Source organism: Panthera leo, chromosome D2, assembly GCF_018350215.1.
Source record: "Panthera leo isolate Ple1 chromosome D2, P.leo_Ple1_pat1.1, whole genome shotgun sequence".
Lineage (NCBI taxonomy): Eukaryota > Metazoa > Chordata > Mammalia > Carnivora > Felidae > Panthera > Panthera leo.
The window spans coordinates 60,473,965-60,499,478 of record NC_056689.1 but is presented as its reverse complement, the minus strand read 5'-3'; the positions used below and the strand labels follow the sequence as shown (position 1 = coordinate 60,499,478).

The 25,514-nt window shown below is 44.4% G+C and overlaps 1 protein-coding gene across 1 annotated transcript in view; it reads left to right on the top strand.

Annotated features, from left to right (window-relative positions):
• ARL3 (ADP ribosylation factor like GTPase 3) overlaps nucleotides 1-22,576 on the top strand; it is a 37,274-nt gene extending 14,698 nt beyond the window's left edge. The window contains exons 4-6 of the mRNA XM_042909351.1: nucleotides 11,646-11,696; nucleotides 13,276-13,461; nucleotides 22,298-22,576. Coding sequence (XP_042765285.1) covers nucleotides 11,646-11,696; nucleotides 13,276-13,461; nucleotides 22,298-22,345 — 285 coding nt within the window. The 3' untranslated portion in view covers nucleotides 22,346-22,576. The remainder of the gene's footprint in view (nucleotides 1-11,645; nucleotides 11,697-13,275; nucleotides 13,462-22,297) is intronic.
• Nucleotides 22,577-25,514: the final 2,938 nt, after the last annotated feature.

Genomic DNA, 25,514 nt, shown 5'->3' with positions numbered 1-25,514 from the left:
GGGGTGCGTGGGTGGCTCAGTCGGTTGTGTCTGACTCTCGATTTCAGCTCAGATCACGATCTCACGGGTCATGAGATTGAGCTTCTTATCGGGCTCTGTACTGACAGTTTGAAGCCTGCTTGGGATTCTATCTCTCCCTCTCTCTCTGCCCCTCCCACGCCCATGCATGCTCTCTCAAAATAAATATTTAAAAATTAAATAAATAAGGGGTGCCTGGGTGGCTTAGTCAGTTGACTGTCTGACTCTTAATTTTGGCTCAGGTTGTTGTGATCCCAGGGTCATGGGATCCAACCTGCATCGGCTCTGCACTGAGCATAGAGCTTGCTTAAGATTCTTTCTGTTTCCCTTTGCCCCTCTCCCCCTCTCGCACTCACTCTCTCTAAAATTAAAAAAAAAAAAAAAAAAAATGGGGGGTTGGCTGGGTGGCTCTGTCAGTTAAGCACCTGACTCTTGATTTCGGCTCAGGTCATGATCTCATAGTTTTGTGAGTTCAAGCCCCACATCAGGCTCTGCACTGGCAGCAGGGAGCCTGCTTGGGATTCTCTCTCTTTCTCTCTCTGCCCCTCCCCCCACTCATGTTGTCTCTGTCTCTCTCAAAATATATAAAGTTAAAATTTTTTAATAGGGGCGCTTTGGTGGCTCAGTTGGTTAAGCGTCCAACTTCAGCTCAGGTCATGATCTCATGGTTTGTGCTGTGCTGACAGCTCAGAGCCTGGAGTCTGCTCCAGATTCTGTGTCTCCCGTTCTCTCTCTTCCCCTCCCCCACTTGTGCTGTGTCTCTCAGTGTCTCTCAAAAATAAATATTTTAAAATTTTTTAAATATTTTTTAATAAAAAATAATTTTTAATTAAAAAAACAACTGTTCATTCCTTTAAAAAATAAAAAAATAATAAATGGATGAGAAGAAAAAGATGAGATATATGCATCTATCTGTTTATCCATCTATCCAGTTATTCCTCCAAAATATATTATATACCTTCTAGGAGAATAGAAGAGAATTGTGAGAAAAGGAAAAATTTCCATTTATTATAGAAAGAAACCTGTAATCTCAAATAATGTGCCCATTCTTTTTTTTTTTTTTTTAAGTTTATTTATTTGTTTTGAGAGAGAGAAAGAGAACACGCAGGGGAGGGGCAGAGAGAATCCCAAGCAAGCTCCGCACTGTCAGCTCAGAGCCCGACTCGGGGCTCAGTCCCCTGAACTGTGAGATTCTGTCCTGAAGTGAGCTGAAATCAAGAGTCGGAAGTTTGGGGCACTTGGGTGGCTCAGTCATTTAAGCATCCGGCTTTGGCTCAGGTCATGATCTCACGAGTTCAAGCCCCGCATCGGGCTTGCTGCTGTCAGCACAGGGCCTGCTTCAGATCCTCTGTTCCCCTCTCTTTCTGTGCCCACCCCACCCCCACTCTTGCGTGCTCTCTTTCTCAAAAATGAACATTTAGGAAGAAAAAAAGAGTCAGACGCCTAACTGACTGAGCCACCCAGGTCCCCTGTGTCCATTCTTAACATGTAATTTTTTAATTTTAGAAATTTCCAAATTTATGCAAATGTCAAGAAAATAGTATAACAAACCATCGTATGCCTACCCATTACCTAGCTTCCTTACTTTCATTTTTGGCAATCTTGTTTCATCTCCCCCTCCACCAATTCCCCCTACTTTTTTAAGTGTTTTAAAACAAATCCAAGCCATCATATATTACTCACAAATACTTGAAATATAAATTTAAAAGATCAGTCTCTAAATTGTGATATGCAGCTACATGTTAGAAAAACTGATCATTGAAAGTATTTCAAATCCCAAAATCAACAAGGAAACTCCTGAAATAAGTTGCAGTTTGCAGGATATAAGGTTAATACACAAAAGTCCATTGCTTTCCTTTATACCAGCATTGAACAATTGGCATTTGAAATGAAAAGAAAAATGCCATTTATATTAGCACCCCCAAAAAAGAAATGCTTAGGCTTATATATAACAAAATATATACAGAATCTGTATGAAGAAGACTACAAAACTAACAAATCAAAGAAGATCTAGGGGCACCTGGGTGGCTCAGTCGGTTTAGTGTCCGACTCTTGATTTTGGCTCAGGTCAAGATCCCAGGGTTCGGGGGTGCCGAAGTGGCTCAGTTGGTTAAGCATCCAACCTCGGCTCAGTTCATGATCTCACAGTTTGTGGGTTCAAGGCCCACATCAGGCTCCATGCTGACAGCTTATAGCCTGGAGTCTGCTTTGGATTATGTGTTTTTCTCTCTCTCTGCCCCTCCCCCACTCGTGCTCTGTCCCTCTGTCTCTCAAAAATAAATAAATGTTAAAAAAAAAAAAAAGTTAAAGGAGTGCCTGGGTGGCTCAGTGGGTTGGGCGTCCAGCTTCGGCTTAGGTCATGATCTCTCAGTTAGTGAGTTTGAGTCCCACATTGGACTCTGTGCTGACAGCTTAGAACCTGGAGCCTGCTTCCAATTCTGTGTCTCCCTCTCTGTCCCTCCTGTCATGCTCGCTGTCTCTCTCTAAAATAAATAAACATTAAAATTTTTTTTTAAAAATCTTAGGGTTCATGAGATTGAGTCCTGCAGCAGGCTCTGCACTGATAGTGTGAAAGTGTGAAGTCTACTTGGGATTTTCTCTCTCTGTCTCTCTCTCCCTCCCTCTCTCTCTCTCCCCTGGTTGCACTCATGTGTGCACACACATGCCAGTCTCTTTCTCTCTCTCAAAATAAATATTAAAAAAAAAAAAGGAAGATCTAAACAAATAAGGAGATATTTCATGCTCATGGACTGGAAGACTCAATATTGCTAAAATGTCAAATACACCCAATTTGTTATATAGATTAGATAGATCAGCTATAGATTCAGCACAATCTCAGGCAAAATCCACGTGAGCTATTTTGTGGATTTGGCAAATTGATTACGTGTATATGCAAAGGCAAAAGAATACAATACTAAAGAAGAACAAAGTTGGAGGACTGACTACCTGGTTTCAAGACTTACTATAAAGCTACAGTAATCAAGACAGCATGTATTAGAGAAAGAATAAATTGATCAACAGAACAGGATAGAGAGCTCAGAAATAAACCCACGGGAATACTGTCAACTGATCTTTGGCAAAGGAGCAAGACAATTCATCAAAGGAAGGACAGTCTTTTTAGCAAATGATACTAGAACAGTGGGACATCCATTAACTCAAGGGGCGCTTGGGTGGCTCAATCATTTAGGCATCTAATTTTGGCTCAGGTCATGATCTCGCAGTTCACGGGTTCAAGGATTTTTAGAATGACAAACTATCTCTGCTGTCAGCATGGAGCCCAATTCAGATCCTTGGTCTCCTTCTCTCTCTGTCCCTCCCTCACTTGCGTGTGTGTGTGTGTGTGTGTGTGTGTGTGCGCGTGTGTGCGCACTCTCTCTCAAAAAATAAACTTAAAAAAAATTGGGGCGCCTGGGTGGCTCAGTCAGTTAAACGTCTGGCTTTGGCTCAGGGCATGATCTCATGGTTCGTGAGTTCGAGCCCCATGTCGGGCTCTGTGCTGACAGCTCAGAGCCTGGAGCCTGCTTCAGATTCTGTGTCCCTCTTTCTCTGCCCCTCCCCTGCTCACACTGTCTCTCTCTGTCTCTCAAAAATAAATAAACGTTAAAAATTTTTTTAAAAAATTAACTCAAAATGGATCTTAGACCTAAATATAAAACCTAAATCTAAAATATTTCTAGAAGATAATACAGGAGAAAAATCTAGATAGCCTGGGTTTGGTAATAAGGTTTTAGGTATAGTACCAAAAGCACAATCCGTGAAGCAAAAATTTGTAAGATATACTTTATTAGAATTTAAAACTTCTGCTCTGAGAAAGACACTGTGGGTACCTGGGTGGTTCTTTCATTAAACATCTGACTTCAGCTCAGGTCATGATCTCACAGTTCGTGAGTTTGAGTCCCACGTGGGGTGAGCTCGAGCCCTGCTTCGGGTGAATATGAGCCCAACTTTGGGTGAGCCCCGCTTCTTTCTCTCTCACCCCTTCCTGAGATCCTCTCTCTACCCCTTGCTCACTTGTGCCCTCTTTCTCTCTCTCTCTAAAAAAAGAAAAGAAAGAGAAGAAAATAAAAGAAAAAAGAAAGACACTGTTAAGAAAATGAAGAGACAAGCCACAGGCTAAGGGAAAATATTTGTAAAGCACATATCTGATAAAGTACTTATATCTAAAATACAAAAAGAACTCTTAAAACTCAACAATAAGAAAACAAACAACCGAATTAAAAATGGGCAAAAGATCTGAACAGACACCTCACCATGGAAGATACACAGATAAGCATACGAAAAGATGTTCAACATCTTAGGGACCTGAAAATTAAAACGTTAAAATGCCACTACATATCTACTAGAAAGGCTAAAATCCAAAAAACTGACAATACCAAATGCTGACAAGGATGAAGGAAGTCCTATTCATTGCTGGTAGGAATGCAAAATGGTATAACCACTTTGGAAGCCAGTTTGCAGTTTCTTACAAAGCTAAATATAGTCTTACCAAACTCTGTGATCCAGCAGTCACTCTTCAAGGAATCTAACTAATTAGATGAAAACTTATATCCACACAAAATCTGGCACATGAATACTTATTTATTACTTCATTCATAATTACCAAAAATTGGAAGCAACTGAGATGTCCTGCGGTAGGTGAATGAATAAACAAACTGTGGTACATCTATATAATAGGATGCTATTTCTTGATAAAAAGAAATGAAAAAAATATTTATTTAAAAAAAAATTTTGATAACGTATCAAGCCACAAAAAGACATGGAGGAAACTTAAATGCATACTGCTAAGTGAAAGTCAATCTGAAAAAGATACATACTGTTTTCAACGATATGACATTTTTTAAAAGGCAAACTATAGAAATTAGTAAAAATCTCTACAAGTAAAAGATTAGTGGTTGCCAACTCCCTGGGGGGGGGAGGGGGGAGCGGAGGGATGGATGAGTAGGCAACATACAGAGGGTTTTTAGAATAACTATTCTCTATGAAACTGTAAGGTGTTTACATGTTATTATGGGTCAGTTGAAACCCATAGAACTTTAAAACAGAGAATGAACCTGATATATCAATATTGGTTCATGAACTGTGACAAATGTGCCGCCACACTAATGCAAGATGTTACTAGGGGAGGCTGGAGGAGGGAGTTGAGGTGAGGTGGGGTACATGGAACTGTACGTGCCATCTATCCAATACTATAAATAAAAACTGCTTAAAAATTAAAGTGAATCCGTGAAACTGTAGATTCAAGTCGAATCATTTTTTTTATGTTTATTTATTTTTGAGAGAGACAGAGCATGAGCAGGGGAGGGGCAGAGAGAGAGGGAGACACAAATCCGAAGCAGGCTCCAGGCTGTGAGCTGTCAGCACAGAGCCGGATGTGGGGCTTGAATCCATGGACTGTTATATCGTGACCTGAGCTGAAGTTGGACGCTTAACCGAGCCACCCAGGCGCCCCTCAAGTCAAATCACTATGCTGTACACCTTCAACTTGTACAGTGCTCTATGCCAGTTATACCTCAATAAAATTGGTGGTGGGGGGAGCTATTAGGAAAAAGCAGATGGCTGAGAAAAATAGCAGTTCAGTTTGTTCATCTGCTAGATTAGGTACTTTGAAAGAAATACCCAAATAAGAGCAATATATAAGGACATTAATGACCGTGAGGCTCCATAAGGAGGCCCCTAAAACTTTCTGCTCCACAGATCAGGGTAATTTTAAATCACAAGCTCTAACACCTTGAGGGTAGACTGCAAGGTATTTGTAACATGACCCAGGATTCCACACTTCTTATTAGCCGAGAGTGCCCAGGAATTATCGTACAATCCAGTAAAAGTCAGTTCAGAGCTGCCCCAGAGGAGCTTTCTCCAGCCACCTTAGACTGCCAATTCCAGACAGTGTTTTGGATTCCGAGTTAACCTTTCATTATTTTCCAGTGCTGTTTGAGATTAAACAAGTCTGGGGGAGCAGCTGAGTCCCCAGGGTTAGAGTCTAAGGCCGGTGACTCAGCCCTGTCTGCCAGTTTCATAAGCAGTTTGGAGTGGCAGTGGTTGATGGGTTATATTAGTTTGTCTGTATTTAATAGTTATTCATTGTTAGTTGAAAAGACCTATTACCCTAGCCTCCATACTGCCTAGAAGAGCAGGGTTGAAGCTTGACACATTTAGTTGCCTGGTTAATTCTTTTATCTCTAGAGTGCAATAAGAAATTCTTACTTTGGAGCAGGTGTCTGACAAACTGATCCAGACTACCTCCTATTGTTATGTAGCCTGTGAGCAAAGAATAGTTTTTACATTTTTATTTTTTATTTTTATTTTATTTTTTATTTTTTTTTCTAACGTTTATTCATTTTTGAGAGACAGAGCATGAGCGGGGAAGGGGCAGAGAGAGAGGGAGACACAGAATCTGAAGCAGGCTCCAGGCTTCTGAGCCATCAGCACAGAGCCCGACGCAGGGCTCAAACTCACAAACTGTGAGACCATGACCTGAGCCGAAGTCGGATGCTCAACCAACTGAGCCACCCAGGCGCCCCGGTTTTTACATTTTTAAATGGTTGGGGGAAAAAATTGAAAAAAGAAGATTTCACAACACGTGAAAATAATATGAAATTTCAAGTTCAGTGTCCATAAATAAAGTACTATTGGGACACAACCACATCCACTTGTTTAGATTTTTTTATGGTTGCTTCTACACTACAATAACAAAGTTCAGTACTTATGAAAGAGATTGTATAGGCCACAAAGCCTAAAATATTTACCACCTGACTCCTTGTAGGAAAAGATTGACAAACCCCACTTTTAAACATTCATTGGTTCTCTAGAGGTTTGAAAGAGTCAGGGAAACTCCTAAAAATGCCAGTTATTCTCAGGGAAAATGATATTGACAACAGCTGACTTCAGCTTTAATAATTTAGGGAGAGTGACTAGGAAAAAAAACTTGAGGGATCATAAAAGGGAGGGGATAGAAAGTCTTCCATTTCTCTTGGGCCAGAAAATAACAGCTTTTTGACAGATTAGAAAATACACAAATTTTTTCAGATATGGTACTATTACTACTAAACTCCATTTACTTTATTACCGGTTTTTTGTTCAAATGTAACAATATAAACAAAGCAAGTGTCGTCATTTCCATATCCAGAGTAGAGGCATTAAGTGAGATGGATCTCAAATGGTCTCTTGCATTATTTCCATGATATCACTCATACCTGAGCATCAATCATACTACTAGAGCACAAATAATCAAAAACCGCATTACCCAAAAACCTTACTTGTCAATTTCAGCTTCCTCTTAGACTTTTGCTGGAGCTAACGTAAAAATCCCACTCGTTAATGTCATCTCTCTTCATCTCTGCTTACCCCTCTTGAGAAATACTTAGGACCAGTAAAATGGCCAAGAGGTGGCAGCAGGAGGGAGGAGGACCAGAAGCAAGAGGAGAAACAAAGAGCTTCTCCCTTCCCATGCTAGATAACTAACTAGTCTCTGGATAGAGTTGGTTGACCTTCCATCAAGAAAAAATCTTTTTCGGGGCGCCTGGGTGGCTCAGTCGGTTGAGCGTCCGACTTCAGCTCAGGTCACGATCTCACGGTCCGTGAGTTCGAGCCCCGCGTCGGGCTCTGGGCTGATGGCTCAGAGCCTGGAGCCTGCTTCCAGTTCTGTGTCTCCCTCTCTCTCTGCCCCTCCCCCGTTCATGCTCTGTCTCTCTCTGTCTCAAAAATAAATAAACGTTAAAAAAAATAATAAATAAATAAATAAAATAAATAAAGAAAGAAAAAATCTTTTTCTCTAGCTCTTCCTCCCACAACCAAATAAAAAATTCAAAACAATTGCCAAAGAAGATATGAATTGGCCTTGCTTTACCTAAAGCATCATTCTGAGTACCATGATACCAGTAACTTGATTTTAGAATAGCTTTATGAAACTTGACTTTTGAAGGTTTTAAGATCAGTCAGGAGCACTATAAACATTTAACTTTCCCTGATACTTTCAGAGTATTTTTTTTTTTAGTAGTAGTTTGTTTTGGGATTAAAAACTTTCTTTTTTTTTAAGGTTTATTTATTTATTAATGTTTATTTATTTTTGAGAGAGAGAGAGAGAGAGCATGAGTGGGGGAGGGACAGAGAGAGAGGGAGACAGAATCCAAAGCAGGCTCCAGGCTGTGAGCTGTCAGCACAGAGCCGGACGCCGGGCTCCAATCCACAAACTATGAGATCATGACCGGAGCTAAAGTTTGACGCTTAACCAACTGAGCCACCCAGGCGCCCCTATTTATTTATTTTGAGAGAGAGAGAGTGAGCAGGGGAGGAGCAGAGAGAGAGAGAAAGAGTCCCAGACTCTGAGCTGTCAGCACTGAGCCCGATGCAGGGCTCAATCTCCCAAACCCTGAGATCATGACCTGAAGTGAAACCAAGAGTCATATACTTAACCGACTGAGCCATCCAGGCACCCTTTGGATTAAAAAGTTTCTAAAACCTTTTTTTTTACATGACTAGATTAACAGCTACTTAAAAAAAAAAAAAAAAAGATAGAAGGCTACCCTTATCCTTAGCTATTGACCAGAAGAAAACAGATACTCGCATGAAGAAACTGGACAGCACTGGGGAAGGGAGGTGACAGGGAGAACTGCAGAAAAACAGATTTGTGGGATCACCAAAAACTGGCTTGTGCTAATGACTTTTTACTTGGCCCTTTTAATAAATTCGGCAGTTATTTTATAGACTCCAGGAATTACTGTGTAGTAATTTTCAAATTTTGTAAGTTATGTGGGAAACATACTAAATGATAGAATTTATGAGTAGTTGAGTAAAATTTTCCTTTGGAATTTTTTTTTAAGTAATCTCTACCCCTAACGTAGGCCTCAAACTCATGACCCAGAGAGAGATCAGGAGTCACAGACTCCACCAACTGAGCCCACCAGGAGCCTCCTCCTTTTGTATCGTTTAATGAAAATGTTTCCTTTGAAAGTTCACGTCAAAGCAATAAATAGCAAGTAATTTAGCAATTTTAAGTTAAAAATGCCTTCTCATTCACCTTCAGACTCTGGTATTTGGTAATCTTTCTTGTGTGTGATTTAAACCACCTTTCCCGTCCTCACTTCTCTCCAACTGCCTGTTTTTCATCATGTCAGACATCAATTTCCTAACTGTGTCTTTGTCTTCTCAGCCTTGTCTCAGCCTTCTTACACCCTTTGCTCCCAAGCAGAGTTTTTCCTACTTTATAATTTCTTTCTTGCCCAATGACCTGCTTCCTGCCTTTGGGCAGCCCTCTGAGCCCAAAACCCCCTCCCAGCGATCACCTGACCCCTCTTCCCTCCCTGGCACTGTTGCCTGAGTGAAGACCATCCTAATCGCCTGTAGACCCCCAACTAACTCCAATCAACTCTATATTGAGGTTTACTCTCCTACTGCATTCCTTCTTTCCGCATCTATGTTTATACAACGCCTCCTTTTCAAAAACATTTTTTAAATGTTTATTTTTGAGAGAGGGAGAGACAGAGTGTGATTTGGGGGGTGGGGGGGGGGGAAGGGGCAGAGAGATGGGGAGACACAGAATCCAAAGGAGGCTCGAACTCAATGAGCCATAAGATCATGACCTGAGCCAAAGTCGGACGCTTAACTGACTGAGCCACCCAGGCGCCCCTTCAACGCCTGCTACTTTAAAAATGCCCACCCCTCCAGGAGAAAAACAAAGCTACCACCATGTTCTACATGCTTACTTATCAGTCAGTATCAAATCTGGGGTATCTGTGGTGTGCGGAACCCATTAATGCATATATTGACATTGAGTCAGAGTAATATTAACAACAATAAGGCTGCAAAAAAAAAAAAAAAAAATACCAAGGCCAAACACATCCATCTTTCATTCTCCTGTGATTCTCCATGAAAGACACATAGGTAGAAAAATAGGGTATTCTTCAGAGGAAAGGCTGAAACTTGGTTCCCACTATAATATTTGGCACTAGTTACTCTAAATGAGAGAGCATTAAGCAAAGGAATTTTAATTTTTCTTTCAAAAGAGTGAATTTTTAGAATAGCACAGAATTGGACATGCATACAGAAACGCCTGTGTGCATCACGGTGTACCAGTTTATGTAACTGAAGGGAGGTAAAGGTGAGACTTGCAGATTGGTTTTTTTATTGTTGCTTTTTGGTGAATATTCTCTTTTAAAAGAGTGTTTCCATTAATACCATTAGTTTAATAACAATTCTTTTTTAATGTTTTTAAATGTCTATTTTTTTTTGGGGAGAGAGAGAGGGAGAGAGAGAGAGAGAGAGAGAGAGCAAGCCAGGGAGCGGCAGAGAGAGAGGAAGAGAGAGAACCCCAAGCAGGCTCCGTGCTGTCAGCACAGAGCCAGACATGGGGCTCAAACTCACAAACCATGAGATCATGACCTGAGCTGAAACCAAGAGTTGGGCGTTTAACTGACTGAGCCACCCAGGCGCTCCCAATAACAATTCTTTTGCAGGGGCACCTGGGTGGCTTAGTCAGTTAAGCACCTGACTCTTGATTCTGGCTCAGGTCATAATCTCCCGGTTCATGAGTTCAAGCCCCACATCAGACTCTGTGCTGACAGTGTGGAGCCTGCTTGGGGTTCTCTCTCTGCCTCTCCCTCTCTCCCTCCCTCAAAAATAAACAGATAAACATCTTTTTAAATAAAAAGATTTGCAAATTTGATAATTTTTAAGATTAGCTACTGGGAAAACATTTGTCATTTAATGAAAAAAGGCCTACAAAATTATATCTCTAATTTTTTTTAATGATAAAGAAGAATTAGAAGGGAACTTTCATAAGAAATTAAAATAATTAACGTGTTTGGGTTCTAAAACTATAGATGATTTTTCTTTTTTGGTCTTCATTTCCCTTGTTATTATAGGATGTTATTTATGCAATTAATAAAATTCAGTGATGGGAGAAAAAGCTTGGGATTTATCATTTTAACAGAGAATCTTGAGACTTCTCTTACTTCCAACAAAGCCCTTGCTATTTCCAGTACTTGATCTTAACCTCCCGGCAAGCCTAAGAAGGTGGGGATGGAATGGAGATCAGAGGGTCTCCTACCTCAGCAACAGGATGTCCTTTCAGAGCCATGATGTTCCAGGACTATAGCACTTGTAAATGCCTCAAAACACCATCCCTTTCTGACATTTTGGGAAGCAGAACAGCAGAGTGCTTAAGAGCACCTGTGGACTTCACTGTCGGGTAGGTCCGGGTTTGAATCCCACTCTTGTTGAGTACCAGATAGAACTTGAACAACGAACTTAACTTCTTTGGGCTCATGTTTGTCTTTGTATAAAATGGGAGAATAATGAAACTGATCTCATAGGGTCATAACAAGAATTAACAGGGTAAATCTAAGCAAGAATGTTTAGTGAGTGCACAACACACATAGCTGTTTTTGTCCTGCTTGGTTCTCCTGACATCTCTTAGCTGGACATATTTTTTGGATACCCCCATTTAATCAATCAATTAATTTGTTAGTTTACTTTGCATGCATAGATGAGGTAAGAGTTTTCAGTTCAGTTTCTGTATGCTGTGCTAATGAGAAATCTACTGACTGGGGATTCTTTGCTCCTTCTGTAGAAAGTGCCCCGTCTTTTTCCATATCTGCTTATTAAAGTAACCTTCTCCTTTTACTTTACAGATATATGTAATTGACAGCGCAGACAGAAAAAGATTTGAAGAGACGGGTCAGGTAAATAATTCTTCTGTTGAGATATTTTTAAAATAACTGGGTATTCATTAATCTACCTTGTAAATATATGAGAGTGAGGAAGGTATTGTTGTTTAACCTTTGAGGTTTAAACAAGGCAGTCTTTCTGGCAAGCAGGCAAAAATACCAGTTGCAAAAAAAAAAAAAAAAAAAACAGGAAAAAAAGGTTTTCTATAAGGAAACTACTTGAGAATCCTTTAAACTATTTTTTGGTTACAGCCTTTGAGTTTTAGTCAAATTAAATAAACCAAGATATAAGCAAATGGACCTTACCACCATGCCCAAAAGCTCTTCCAGTATCTTCCCAGGCCACTGAGAAATGAACCCCGAGGAACAGTTCATTTGTCATTTCTGGGTACAGTTTTCAGTACCAACCTAATTGATCCAAGGGTACCTTTGACAAATTTGAGGGGATCTTAGGAAATATGCAAGCCAAGACTAAGCTGCCCTTGCTTCCAAGCCAAGAGTAGATATGCTTTGAACCCAAATATGGCTTCAAATGCAAAGTACATGTCAACATGATTACACGGTGCAATTTGTGTACACAATTTTAAATGGAGAAGCAGCGGGCATAGACCATTTTACCGAGACTGAATATACTGATAAGGAGCAAGAAGAAGAATGACCTCTTTAGAGAATTGTGCAGAGTCCTTGGCCTGTGTCCTCAACTACCACAGGTGGCCTTCCAAAGGAAGTACTCCCCATGTTTATGTTCCTTTTTCCTGAAAATTAGTTTGAGAACTTTCCAGACTCCTGGAGACAACCCCTCTCCTTTCCATACCTTGATGGTTTCTCTGTCATCACTCATGTGAAGCAATGCTAAACATGAGCTTAGGGGTAAAGGGTGTTATAGAATGATCTGCCTCTTGAACCCTCCAGTTCCCTTTGACAGCCTAAGTATCTTAAGTAGCTAAAATGTGAGTTTCATAGGGAAGAGGGGAGTCCTCTTAGGTAAATACATACCCTCTCCTATGCATATTGCAGACAGAATCAACATACGTGTAGACCCCAACCGGTAACCAAAACATCAGAGATGTTGCCAAATGGATTTTAGGATGTGGGTTTGATGAAGTGCGGTGCACATGCACGCATGTTTTGAAGGTAGAGATTGAGGAAACAGAATTAGTCTATAAAGTCATTGTCATTTTCAGTTTAAAATGTGTGTGTGTGTGTGTGTGTGTGTGTGTGTGTGTGCGCATTGAAAGTCATTTGCAGAAAATAGGCTTGAGTAAATTTTAAATCTCCGTCCACAACCTGTGTTTTCTTTTTAACAGCATTTCTTAAAGTATGATCTCTGAATCCCCTATAGCAGAGCCACCTGGGGAGTGTATTGAAATGCAGATTCCTAGGCCCTACCTCAAACATCCCACAGTCACCTACTCTGGGGTGGGCCCAGGAATCTACCAGGGAATTTTTCCACAGCCTCGAGTTTGAGAACCACTGCCCTTGGAAGTTGCTAGTTGATCAGCTTAATACTTTTATTTTTTTTCTAATTAGAAGTACATGGTTAAATATCATCGTTTTCATCCTTCCCTTCCCATCCATTCTCAAAATGATCCAGGAACTAGCTGAATTACTGGAGGAAGAAAAACTAAGTTGTGTGCCAGTGCTCATCTTTGCTAACAAGCAGGATTTGCTCACGGCAGCCCCTGCCTCTGAAATTGCAGAAGGACTGAATCTGCACACCATCCGAGACCGAGTCTGGCAGATCCAGTCCTGCTCAGCTCTCACAGGCGAGGGCGTTCAGGTGAGATTACCAGAAGGCTTGGTTACCTGGCAACGTGGCACCCAACCAGCGTGGTCTGTCTCACTGGTTGGGCTGATCTAGATAGAAAAAGATCTGAAACAAATAGCTTTCGATTAGTAGATGAACCGCTTCAGGATGTGAAGGGCATGGAGGAGTTTGGTTCTTTTTACTTAGCAACCAATCTGATAATCATTAACTGTTCCAGGAAAGCCACAGATAAACCACCCACACACAGGACAAACTACCCCACTGGGTAGGAGGTCAGAACTGAAGACCTTCGGAGATGCTAACTCTAGGATTCTTTGATGATTGGGTTGGGGGTTTATGTTGTGTCTAATATTATGGATGCTAAATAGTTGTGTTCCCGCGGTAACAGCCATCAACAATACACACACCAGTTATCCTAGAAGTGTTTTGATTTTTCTGTTGGCTATCTCCACTGCCCGCGGGGTTGGTGTCTCTTTCCTGTTACTTCAGGTTGGTTTCCCGCCGGGAGGCTTCTGCTGACAGAAAGCCCCATGCTTTATACTGAGGAACCGTATACCAGAAGAGCAGTCTCCCCCTCATTTGTTATTAATTTAGGGCAGAAAATGGTTGTATCCCAGATACCTGAGAGCCTGTATCCTCAAAGAATGATAAACCATTTCAGCTCTGATGCTTCCCACCAGGCAGCCTCAAACCAGTTGACACTCAGGGCTACTTCTTTATGCTGGAGCCCCAGCATGTTCCCCATGCCTCATTTTAAACATCTGGTGTACCTGCCAGGGAAGTGACACAGTGCTGTGAGAACCAGGCAGTACTGCTCTAGGATGCTGTGGGGGCTTAACAACATCTGAAGAAATGGTATCTCCCCTCATTGCCATATGGCGTGTGTCATAATAGCATGGCCGGTTTGCTCTTCTCTCAGTTTGGTTTGTTGGGATTTGATTCTCAATTTTTGTCCTGCAGCCTCTCTCCATTTCCCTTCTAATACCCTTTCTCCCTCTCTCCTAAGACATTTGACATTGATTTGTCTTAAAACTGCCTGACTGCTTTTATCTCAAGCAAATAATCACTTCCAAGAATTAGCTCAGTTGTTCCATCTGTTTGCTGCCTTGGATTTTTTCTTTTTGTTACACAAACAGCCAGAGCCTGCTCCCGTGCTTGGCCTCCAGATCTGAGGGCAAACCAGCCAGCACAGGGCAGGCGCCTCCTCCTCCACACTCCTCAATACCTGCACCCTCGGAAACGCTCTGTGCGCATGCGCGTTACAGGGCTCTCAAGTAGCCAGACATTACCTTCGCCGCGTCCCCAGAATGGATGGCAGAGCTCTGTGGGTCTCTGTGAGTTTTAGGTTTGGGGAGGGGGCAGGTGTGGACTCTTATTTCTGTCCTTCCTTTCTAGACTCTGATTATAAAAGTAATATATTAAAAGTAATTGTTAATCATATACAAGTATATAAAACCAAAAACTGAAAAGTTCTTTACTCTCCCCTAATCCTGCTCAACAGAGGAACTAATCCCACTAATAGTTTTTTCTTCTCGGGTCTCCTCCATAAAATGGCAGTCACATATGTGATTATAGGTCTATCAGGTTTCAAATTAACTGCATTTTTCAGCTTAATTTACAAGCTGGTCCAACAAGTATGCTACAACCCAGGATGGTTTTGATAGGTAAACTTTAATCATTTTATTTAGCTTCTCACTTAAAAAAAGAAACCCAAGTTTTGCCTAAGGCAGTTACCTGGATTGTGCATAAAATGCTATTCAGGAAGCCCGAGGTTATTTTGGGGAGGAGGAGGCCCAGGAAAAGACAGTAGCTTTCTTGTGTTTGCACAAACTACTTCAGGAAGAGGATTCTGCCTCTAAATGGTTTAGAATGCAAATATAGAAAGTAGAGAACAAGGATGCCTGGCTGGCTCAGTTGGTAGAGCATGGGACTCTTGATCTTGGGACTGTGAGTTCGAGCCCCACTTTGGGTATAGATTTGAAAAAAAAAAAAAAAGAACATCTTGAGATGGGGACTCTAAAGGTGGGACTGGAGGAAATAAATACATTTTGTGTGCATACGCCTGAGAAAGTGGGAACTGACTGCTCTGTATTCCTCACTGGGCCAGAGTGCCAAAAGGAAGAAAAAGCAAAGCTGGAATTAACAGTGAGTCTCTTGTTTCTTCAACCAGCCTTAGGGATGTCAGAAGGAGGCCTAGAGTTATCTAGAATCAGTATTTAGAGTAGTGGCATTCAAGTCAAGGGTGCTTCTTCAGAGGGGCCTGGAGGTTGGGAGGGAGCCCTTGTCATTGTCTGCCTGGCCTCTGCTCCCCCTCTCCAGTCAGGTGGAGATTACAAGGGTAGAGAGCTCTGTGTTCCTGGCTGTGTCATCACCACTCTAGAAATGGAGTTCCCTTTAAGTCACAGGATCTTTATGCCAAAAAAGACGCAGTGAGCTATTAGACAGAGGGTGGGGGTGGAAGGGGAGGGCTTTAAAATCAACCAGTTTGAATCGAGTGAAATAGTCATGTGTGGTTTGATTTTGTTCAGAAAGTTCTTCTCAGATCAGGACCTTCAGCAACCAGGTTCAAAAGAAATGATATCAAGAGAGATACAACAAAGAACTGTGAACCAAAAAAATAATGATTTTATATGGAGGAGAAATAGTTTGAAGGTCACTTAATTAGTTTAGTAGATAGTACCATGGTGTATAGAATTGGGTAGTTAAGACTGGGATTTCAAGGTTAATGAGATTAGATTATGGTTAATAGAATGATATAAATTTAGAGAATTTAACCATTATTTGAAATGGGTTATTTAATAAAAATGTTAATTAAGAAGGGAATCTGCTGTCTATTGTCCTTTAATGGTAACCTTTGGGGACTGGAGAAAGGTCGGGGAGTTTTCTGTGGAGTCGCTTTTCATTGTGAGGCACTGATTGACCATGTCCCTCCCTCAGGTAATACTTCTGACTCCCTCTCTTGCCCACTCAGCCAGTTTCTTGGTTTTCACTTTAAAAAGAGTCACTTACATGGAATTCTTTTCCTGCATTGCTTAGTTCAAGTGCAAGACTTTAATGATTCTTAATTCATTAAGGCTTTAAGTATTCCTCAAAATGAAAGGCGTCACTAGAAAAATGTCCATAAGATCACTTTCAGGCATGGATGCTGTGTAATAATTACTAAAATTCCCTAAACTCCTGTTTCCTCCTCCCACTCTACCCTCCCACTTTTCCACTCACTACCCCCTGAAAACTGGTCAGTAATGGGCAAAGCTTGATCAGGCGTTAAATGGGTCAAGTAACATCTGGCACCCCAGCTCTAATGACCCTGAAAGAAATTGTACAAAGCTTTTAAAAAAGACCTGGAATTTCTGTGACAGTTTCAGGTGTTCAAAGATAATGTCCCTATTTACATTGTGCTTGAGTGTATATGTTTAATCTAAATTCATTTGTGAGGCCTGCCTCCTCCCAGAAAAGTGACACCCTCAGGTGGGTGAACGGAGGAGCAGCCACAGATCTGAGCTAAACCCTCCGGACTGATGGGGCAGGTGTATCATTTCTCCTTAGCTGAGTAGTTTAGACACGTAATTTGAGATTATGAAAGTTAGTGATTCCTGGGATGGATTTCAGGTTCTTCTTCTACCTGATATTCTGGAGGCAAACATGTGCGGTCTTTACAAGGACAGGCGGTCCACGTGTTGTTCAATAGCTCCTGCTCTGGGTGTGGAAATTGACTTTTGAGGGCTTTGGGAGAGTTCAGAACAAGTCTTTCTTTGCCTGATTGATGGTGATGAGGAGGCCAGGCCATCATGTGATTAAAGCAGGTTTTCATGGGAAACTGTCAAAAGCAGAGCATAGGTAAAGGGCACTAGAAACTGAAGGAGAACATCAATCTTAGAAACTCTGTCCTGCTGAGAGGCGCATAATCCCGAGGAGTGAACAGAAAAGACCCAGTTATGTCAAGTAGTTGAATGCAGAGAGAGGAGAAACTGAAAAATGTCTGGGATGGGAGACCTGCAGCCCCCTCAGCCAGACTGCCTTGCAGACATGGGGGCAGCCTCCCTCTGTGCCCTTGGGGCTCGGCCCTGTCCCAGTGCATGACATCTGGCTCCAGGACTCTCGTCTGTTCCTGGGCGCCTAGAAAATAGTGAACAAAGGATCTGGCTTAGAGCCAGAGGAAGGTAGTGAAGTCCGTCCCTCTTCCACCTGCAAACCTGAATTGGAACCCCAAACCACAGCTCTCCTCTGCTCTTGTACAGTTCCAGCTGTTTGAAGATACTCCCTCTCTAAAACACCAATGTGTATTTAACTAAAATTACACCAGATTATCATTTCATTTCAGCACAGAGATCAGCAGTTTCAACCTGGCCTCTAGCATCAGTCATAACCGAGGTCTGTCTACACCAGTAGTTTGGAGCTAGCAGAAGGTTTCCCTGGGGATCGCTTTCCGGGGGCCCTCCACCTTGTGCTCACCTTCTTTCCCACATCTCTCCCACATTCCCTGTCTTCCTTCTCCAAACAGGAGTAACGATCTGGCTCACAACCATCTAACCTACGTAGAAAAGACCACTAGCAGTCTGAGCCCCGATGTGTGAGCTGCACTTCAGAGTGCTTTGCAGATGGCCGTTAAACATTCACTGGCCAAGTTTCTTGTTTTTGTTGCTTTTTTCCTTGATCTAGGGGATTTTTCCCTTAATCAGCCAACAGAATTTCAGTATTAAAAAAAAAAACAAAACACTTCTTTCTAAGGCCTGACATCAGTTATTTTTGACTCCAAGTGTATGTGGAACTGCTTATCTACAAGTCAGACCTCAGGTTTATTTTTAAATTTTCAAACCTCTCCGTAGACCAAGAAAACAAACTTGGGACATGCGATTTTGCTACCTCTCTGGTACAGTACCCTTTGTCTCCAGAAAAAATATTAATAGCAAGCAATATTTTATGTACGCTGCACCCAGCTGCTCCTTGACCCTGGGGGCCCAGTGGCACAACAGGATAGACAGCAGTGCTCTGAGCTCCTTGTCGTCTTAAAGCAATTACTGATGTGACTGCCTAGTCCTCATGGCATTACAAGCCAGGCCCACCCAACCACGGCTACTACTGCTCTCTTCCAACCATCAGGCAGTGATGGATGCACTGTAGAGAGAGCAAGCTCAAAGGAGCAGCGCAGTCAGAGGCCACTCTTCCCTAGAAAGGGGCATCGCACCTCCAATCTTGGAACGCAGGGATCTGTGTGTGACTCCTTGGCCTCCACCCATGTGGTTAGGGGGAGCCTTGTATGTTTCCCAGCATTTATCATCGGGAGTAACATCATGACATAGTAAAATGCCTTTCCTTTCCATGATGCTAAACAAAGCCCAGTATTTGAGGGTCGAGGTCTCTCTTTAGTCTCTATTATTGCACTGAAGCTAATCAATTCAGATCCAGTTTCAGCAAAGCTGGTCAGAGGGAGGTTGTGGTGGAGGAAGAGAGGGGAGGGCTACCCGTGCCATAAGATTGTCGTCCTGTGACGAAGATCAAATGTGCAAAAATTTGGTCAAACCAGTTTTTAAACAATAAAAGTTCAACCATTAAACAAACCTATGAGTTCATTTCCTTCTTTAGAGGCAAAGCAGTAACCTGCTTCAAGTAGATGATCACCTTTACCCAGTCATCGGTTTTTAAAAAACAAAGCCTTGCCGAGTTGAGGCGCTGAGGCGCGAGCAGTGTGGTAACACGAGGAGCAGAGAGGGTCCTTCCTCTTAGTTTCCTCTAAACGTGGACTTGCCACCGGAGGCAGTGGTCTGGCACATAGTTAATATGCTAACAATCGCAAGGTAAATATGCAGGCTTCCACACGCAGCAGCAGCAGCCGGGAATCCTGAGAGTTAAGTGGCCAAAAACAGCCTCTGGCACCTGAGCTGCAGCAAAACCGAGCAGGGTGCCTGGCTGGGGGCTCTTCCGGTCTCATGACCCTGTATCAGCTGGAAGTCATAACAAAGAAGACCCTGGATCGCCCTCTTTCCCAACTTCAGGGCGATTCCCACCTTCTCTCTAAGCTTGAGGCATTCACTGAGAAATGGTAACTGGCTAAAGAGCGAGGGTGCTGGAGCTCTTGCCTGGGTTCACAGCCCGCCTCTGCCTCACGTGATTCTGTGCCCCCATTTCCTCACCGTCCTGTGGAAATTATAATAGTGCTTACTTCGGGCGTTGTTACAAGGATTAATTTAAAAGATATAAATTAAGCGTCTACTGGGGCACCTGGGTAGCTCAGTCGGTTAGGCCTCCGACTCTTGGTTTCAGCTCAGGTCATGGTCTCATGGTTCGAGCCCCACATCCGGCTCCCTGCTGACCGGATGCAGAGCCTGCTTGGGATTCTCTCTCTCCCTCCCTGCCCCTCCCCCCCAAAAGTAAATAAACTTTTAAAAAACTAATTGTCTACTGTAGATCAGATACCATGATACCACGCTAGGTTCTGCGAACACCGCCTCGGGCCAGTCTGACATGGACCCTTGTCTCAGGGATCCTGGACAACACCACTGTCTTTCCTTTCCCGTGGGCAGCTTGGCACAGCCTGCCCTGATTTGATTGAAGAGGCATTATTAACCCGTTAACCGTGGCCTCCCCAATACCTCTTACCTCCAGCTCAGGTTCTCCACTGGATACGAACAGGAAAGGTACAGTTCCCCAACCTCCAGCCGCTTCAGACCGGGACAACCTCCCCCGAGAGAGCAGCCACAGGGCTTTGCCCTTATTCGTTCTCCCCGTGCTTCCCACACTCCTTCAGGTTGCAGGCGGCAGCTGTGCGGGCCTAGGGGCCAGCAGGTCAGCCGGTGGGTGCTGACCTCTGAGCGCCCTCTGTTGGCAGGACTGTGGTTGGAAGGGCTTTGCCACCCCTGGCCCACATAGACATCTGGAAGACACTGCCCCCCCCCCCCCCCCCCGGGGCTCCCTGGTTTAAATCCCCTCTGCCTCCATAACAGATAACTGGGGGAAAGCTGCCCCTCACCCTCCACATTCTGCTTTGCGTTCCTGCAGCTGAGTAAATATTTTTCCTATCTCTTTGACTGCATTCATGTTCTGTTACATATAATAAAAAGAACCCTCCCCTCCCCGTAATCAGCCATAAAACGAGGTGGGGGGAAGTGCCATTCATGTAGTGTGGGAACACGGTTCTTGATTTCTCTGAGAAGATTTGATAAAATCTGCAAGTCTCTCTAGAGGAGAAAATATTGAGGTACACACCTTTTGATAGTGTTCGTACGGGTTCCTGAAGGTGGAAAGTGCTACGTAAGTGCTGAGCTATTCAGCTTCGAAGGCAAAGAGAAGATGGTTATCTTATTCATCGCTCTTTTATTTGTAAAATCTTTTTTGTCTCCTGGCAGGTGATCTTTTTTTTTTTTTTTCCTGGAAACCAATTAGCTACTAAAATTAAACATGCTTCTTTTTAAATTAATCCTTTTCATAAAATGGTCTTAAAATTGGCCTCAGCTTTTCAGAGTAAGTAGCTGACCCAGTTGTAACTGGAGATGCATTTGGAGCCACCTTCCTCCCACCCCGCATCCCCCCACCCCTGCCCCCACCGTTGCCAGGTGCTGTCCACCTTTGGGCTTTGGGCCATGGCCAGCCACATCTTGGCAAACACCCTAAGGTCTGCCCTGGGACAGCCAACGGATTATCTGGTTCTCCTGCCCAAGTGCTCTGATGGCAACTGGCAGAGTTTTAATCACTGTAAATTCAGGTTATGGTCAGATTAGCCAGGAGATAGGATGCCTGCTGGTTGTTTTGCAGTGATGTATTGTTTATGGGATTAATGCTCCGAATGGCCAAGGGTGTCAGCTGATATTTATTACTTTAAGCTGCCTCAGCTGTTCAGGTTCAAGTACTAGCTCCATGGTCACAGGAAATGCGGGGCTCTGCGTGTCATGTGTGCCCCGAGATGTGCAAATGTGACCGGGAGCGTAGTGAGTATGTGTTACAGATGCAGAGGAAAGGGACTCACTGCAGGAGCTTCCTTTGATTTTGTGCGAGGCTTCTGAGGGAACTCCATACACCCCTGAAGGTCGGAGGGACTCTGGGGAAAGGGAGAGCATGCAGGGATGGCTCCAGAGGGGGCTGAAAAGGAGGTCATCTCTGGCAGACCTGGCATCCATGAGAAATCATGCTGCCTGCCAGGTGGCTGTAGGCATTGTGTGGTTTTTACCCCTGTCCCTCTCCAGCCTTCTAAGAGAGGACACGTTCAAGGTCACTGTGCCTTTAAGGGAACCTTCTCCCCAGTCCCTCAGCTTGGTAGTGCTTAAAGCTGCAAGAATCGGGCCAGTGCTTTTAAACCTCTGTGTAGCGCTGCCCTGAGAGAGAGAAATGCACATTGCCCCAGTGTGCGTCTCGTAACACACACACTGCAGTTGGCTTGTTTTTCCAAAAAAATTTAATTTAAGCCAAGTGTACACTGTCACACTGTAAACACACCGGGGCACCAGAAGGGTGACTTATTGAATTAAATGCCCTAGCAAAGGTCAGCTTTTAGAAAAAGCCAAAAATGGCTGGAATCTCTGATAGCTCTTCAATCAGGCCTTGGATCCAGGCAGATGTGTTTATTTTTTCAGAGGGAGTTCCTGAGGATCCATCTCAAGTTCAGACACTGGGCACTCCCCCTCCCATCTTCCCCCTGGGCTCTCAGAGGCCCCCCCCCCCTTCTCCTCTCCAGGAGGCCACTGTGCCTGGTCGGTCACCCAGGTGGGCCCCTGGGGCCACCAAACTCCCTGGAGCTCAGGGGGAGGGGAGGGAGGACCCAGGACACCCACCCCCGCCCCCCACTCCCTTCCGGGGTTTGAGCGTGTTGTGCCTTTCTTACAACTAACACTGTCTTTCTCTGCCCATTTCCCTCAAGGACGGCATGAACTGGGTCTGCAAAAATGTCAATGCAAAGAAGAAATAAAATCTAGACGAATGGAGACGCGGGAGCTGCGGGAGCTGAATTCTGTCCTGAAAAACACTAATTTGCTGCTTTCTGACCAAATGTTTTTCCATCTGTGTACAGCTACAGCTGTTTGAAGAGAGGGAACAACACAGTTTAAAAAGAATCCCCATTCCAGCAGTAGATTTAACTGATCTCTGAGGTTCAGTATCATTTTTCAAATAAAGGAATTATATTATTTCCTCTGCATAATTGAAATAGTATTAAATGTCTCAAAGCACATGATTAGAAAATGAGATCTTTTAAATGAGCAAGAGATTACATTGCAGTTTAGACAATTCCAGTGGGCTTTTTTTTTTTTCTTTCAAAAAAGAAAGAAAGGAAAAGAGGAAGAAGCAGCTTATGCTGCATTCATTTATTTCCTGACCTGTCCCTTACATTCCCCCCTCCCCCCATGGTTCTGAAGCCACAGACGGTGTTTGCTGGTGCTGGGCGGTGAGTTTTACCATCACTAACTGAGCTGGGGTGGGAAGGAGCTGGGGGGGGAGGGGAGGGATAGCAGATGATTAAACCATCTCGTCCTGCAGGTAGGAGACTGCGTGCGTAATCCGCACCCTTTGGAGAGAGAGGGGAAAAAAAAACCTTTCTTGCAAACAAGTCACCACAGAAACATACCTCCTCCCCGCCAGCCAGCCACACAGGGAAGCAAATTCTTATGACTTTTGACTGTAATGACATCTGGAATGTAAGGAGAGGTGGGAGGTTTAATTCCAGAAAAATTACAAGGTCCTTAAAAAGCCCTCACATCGAGGGCTCAGGCTAGCGTAAACAGGCTTTCTCCAGCTCAGTGAAGCAGTGAGCCTCCGACTCTGAGATTAGCCGGCTTCTCCGTGGCCGTCCTATAGAAGGGATTTCTAAAGCTCAAAGAATTCCGTTTAAATGATCACAATAGGCCGCTGCTATCAGATTTCAAAAATAAATGCAGCTTTACCATGAACCTGCTCCACTGAGAAAAGGCTGGCAGATCGATTTTTAGAAAAGATCAATTTTTACAGTGCTGGCAACTTGGTGTGGGATGCTCATGGGTGGAGAGGGTTTGCTGCTGGGAAGAACACGGTGTGTGTGATTGCCAAGGCCATGCCCAGGGGAGCCAGAGTCACCCCAGCCGCTGGTGTCCTCTGCCTCTCTTCAGCAAAATGTGCCTCTGAGGGGGTCGAGTGGAGAAGGAGGGCAGGAGACTTCTCCCGCCCTGTGTTGCAAAAAGAGCTTGTTTCCCTGAGCCCTAAGAAATCCCCAGCTTCAGACACGGGAAAGCAGGCCAGGGCGACGCTTGGCTCCTGAATTGAACTCTGTTCTGGTGCCTGAGCTCGGGGGTTTTCAGAGAGTGAATAAGAGACTGTTCAGTGGCTGGTGGGTCCCGGGAGGCCAGCTGCCTTCTCATCCTGGGAGGTGGCCCTTCCCAAAGCCGCGGAGGCATGGGAGCAGACCGAAGGGGCCACTCCAGCCCCGGGGCCTCAGTACCCAGCCTTTTTTTTTTGGACCAAGTTGTACAGGTGAGGCTGCAGCAGGATCAGCTTCCAAGATGGTCTGGGGTGAAAGTCATTAACAACGCCAGACATGAAAAGGTACCCTGGGGTGGCTGTGGACAGACCAGTAAGGACTTGCAAAACAAAAGCGGGTGAGGTTTTTTTAAACCCCTGAGCTCCTTGCTCTCTGCAGCCTCCTCCTCTGGCTTCGCCGTCTCACCCAGGTGCCTCTCTCGGCTTTGAACAGAGGCAAAACAGAATGAGAAGGAACCAGCAATCCCTCTTCTGTCAGGCTGGCAACGTGGGTCTAGCACTTGAAAATGGTTTTTCCCTCCAAATAGGGCACCAGGGATGTTACCTGAGGGGCAAAATGCCTGCTTTGAGCTCTGCCATTTGGAACACTGTGACGTGAAACTTTTGACTCTGGCAGTGGACCGCCTGTGAAGTATTTTTGTTCTTTTACCATCAACTTAGGGAACTGTTTGAAAGAGCCCTCCCAAGGCCTTGGCCAGCCCGCAGAAGCCACCGGCCGTCCTCTGATAACAGCCTCTGTGAATACTCAGATTTGCTTTGCAGCTAAAGACAGAGCCATTGCGGATGTCACAAGCTTTCATCTTCCCTTTGAGCCCTACTGAACCCTCCGGGGGCTCCTGGGCTGGAGGAGCGGAGCCTGAAAAATGCAGCTTGAAAGCTCCCATTTGTAAAAACAAAACGCTCCTGAAAGTCCTCTCTCCTCTCCGGGCCCCACCCCACCCCTGCGGCCAGGACCAGAAGGCGGAATTTGAAGCCGAAAAGGGGACACCGGGTCTCGCGCCCTCCCGCCCGCCGTGGGGGGTGCTCCGCACGCCTCGCGCCCGGCGGGCGGCCTCGGGACGTGCGGGAACCGGCGGGCGGGCCGCGTGCTCGCGCAGCTGCGGGACAGGCTCCCCTCCCCTCCTGCGGCCGCCCCGGTGCGCCTCCCGCCGGCCGGCGCCCGCGCCCGGCGCCGCACACCCTTTCCCCTTCACTCTCCCTCGGTTACTATGGAAACAAGGGTGTCATTGATGTGGGCTGAGCTGGGGAACATGTCGGCGCACAGCTGAAAGTCAGCGATTATGCCGGCGGGTAGAAATGTGCCGGGGCGGAAGAAGTCCGCAGCTCCCGAAACTGCTGGAAGGACGCGGTCCTGCCCCCTCCCTCCCTCCAACTCCACTTCTCTCTCTCCGAGCTTTTGACAAATTTCTTTATTCCCCTCTGGGCTAAAGCGGGCGGCTATTTTTGTGCCACTCGGTGCCCCACCCTCACTGTCGGCCGCTCCTTATCCGGCCTGGCCTGGAGGGTGACACCGTGTCACCCTCGCCAGGACTCGTCCCTTGATTCCCGTCAGAGTTTGCTTTGATTTCTCTTTCCTTCTCAGGGGCCAGTTCTTACTTCCTTTTATTTTTAGCTCTGCACTCCATGTGGTTTCAGGGTTCAGTCTGATCCATCGAAAGGTTCTTTTTTTATAGTCCCTTTTGAAAATGATAATCAAAGGAAGGGACGTGGTATTTGGTCATGTGGAAAACTCAATGTATAATTTAGACGTCTGTCAAAAATCTGACAAATGAAATTTAGCTGAAAGGAAGGCAGCCTGGAATGTGTTGTGTTCTTTGCCAAAGCTCGGAAAGGGCCTCGAATGTGTTTGT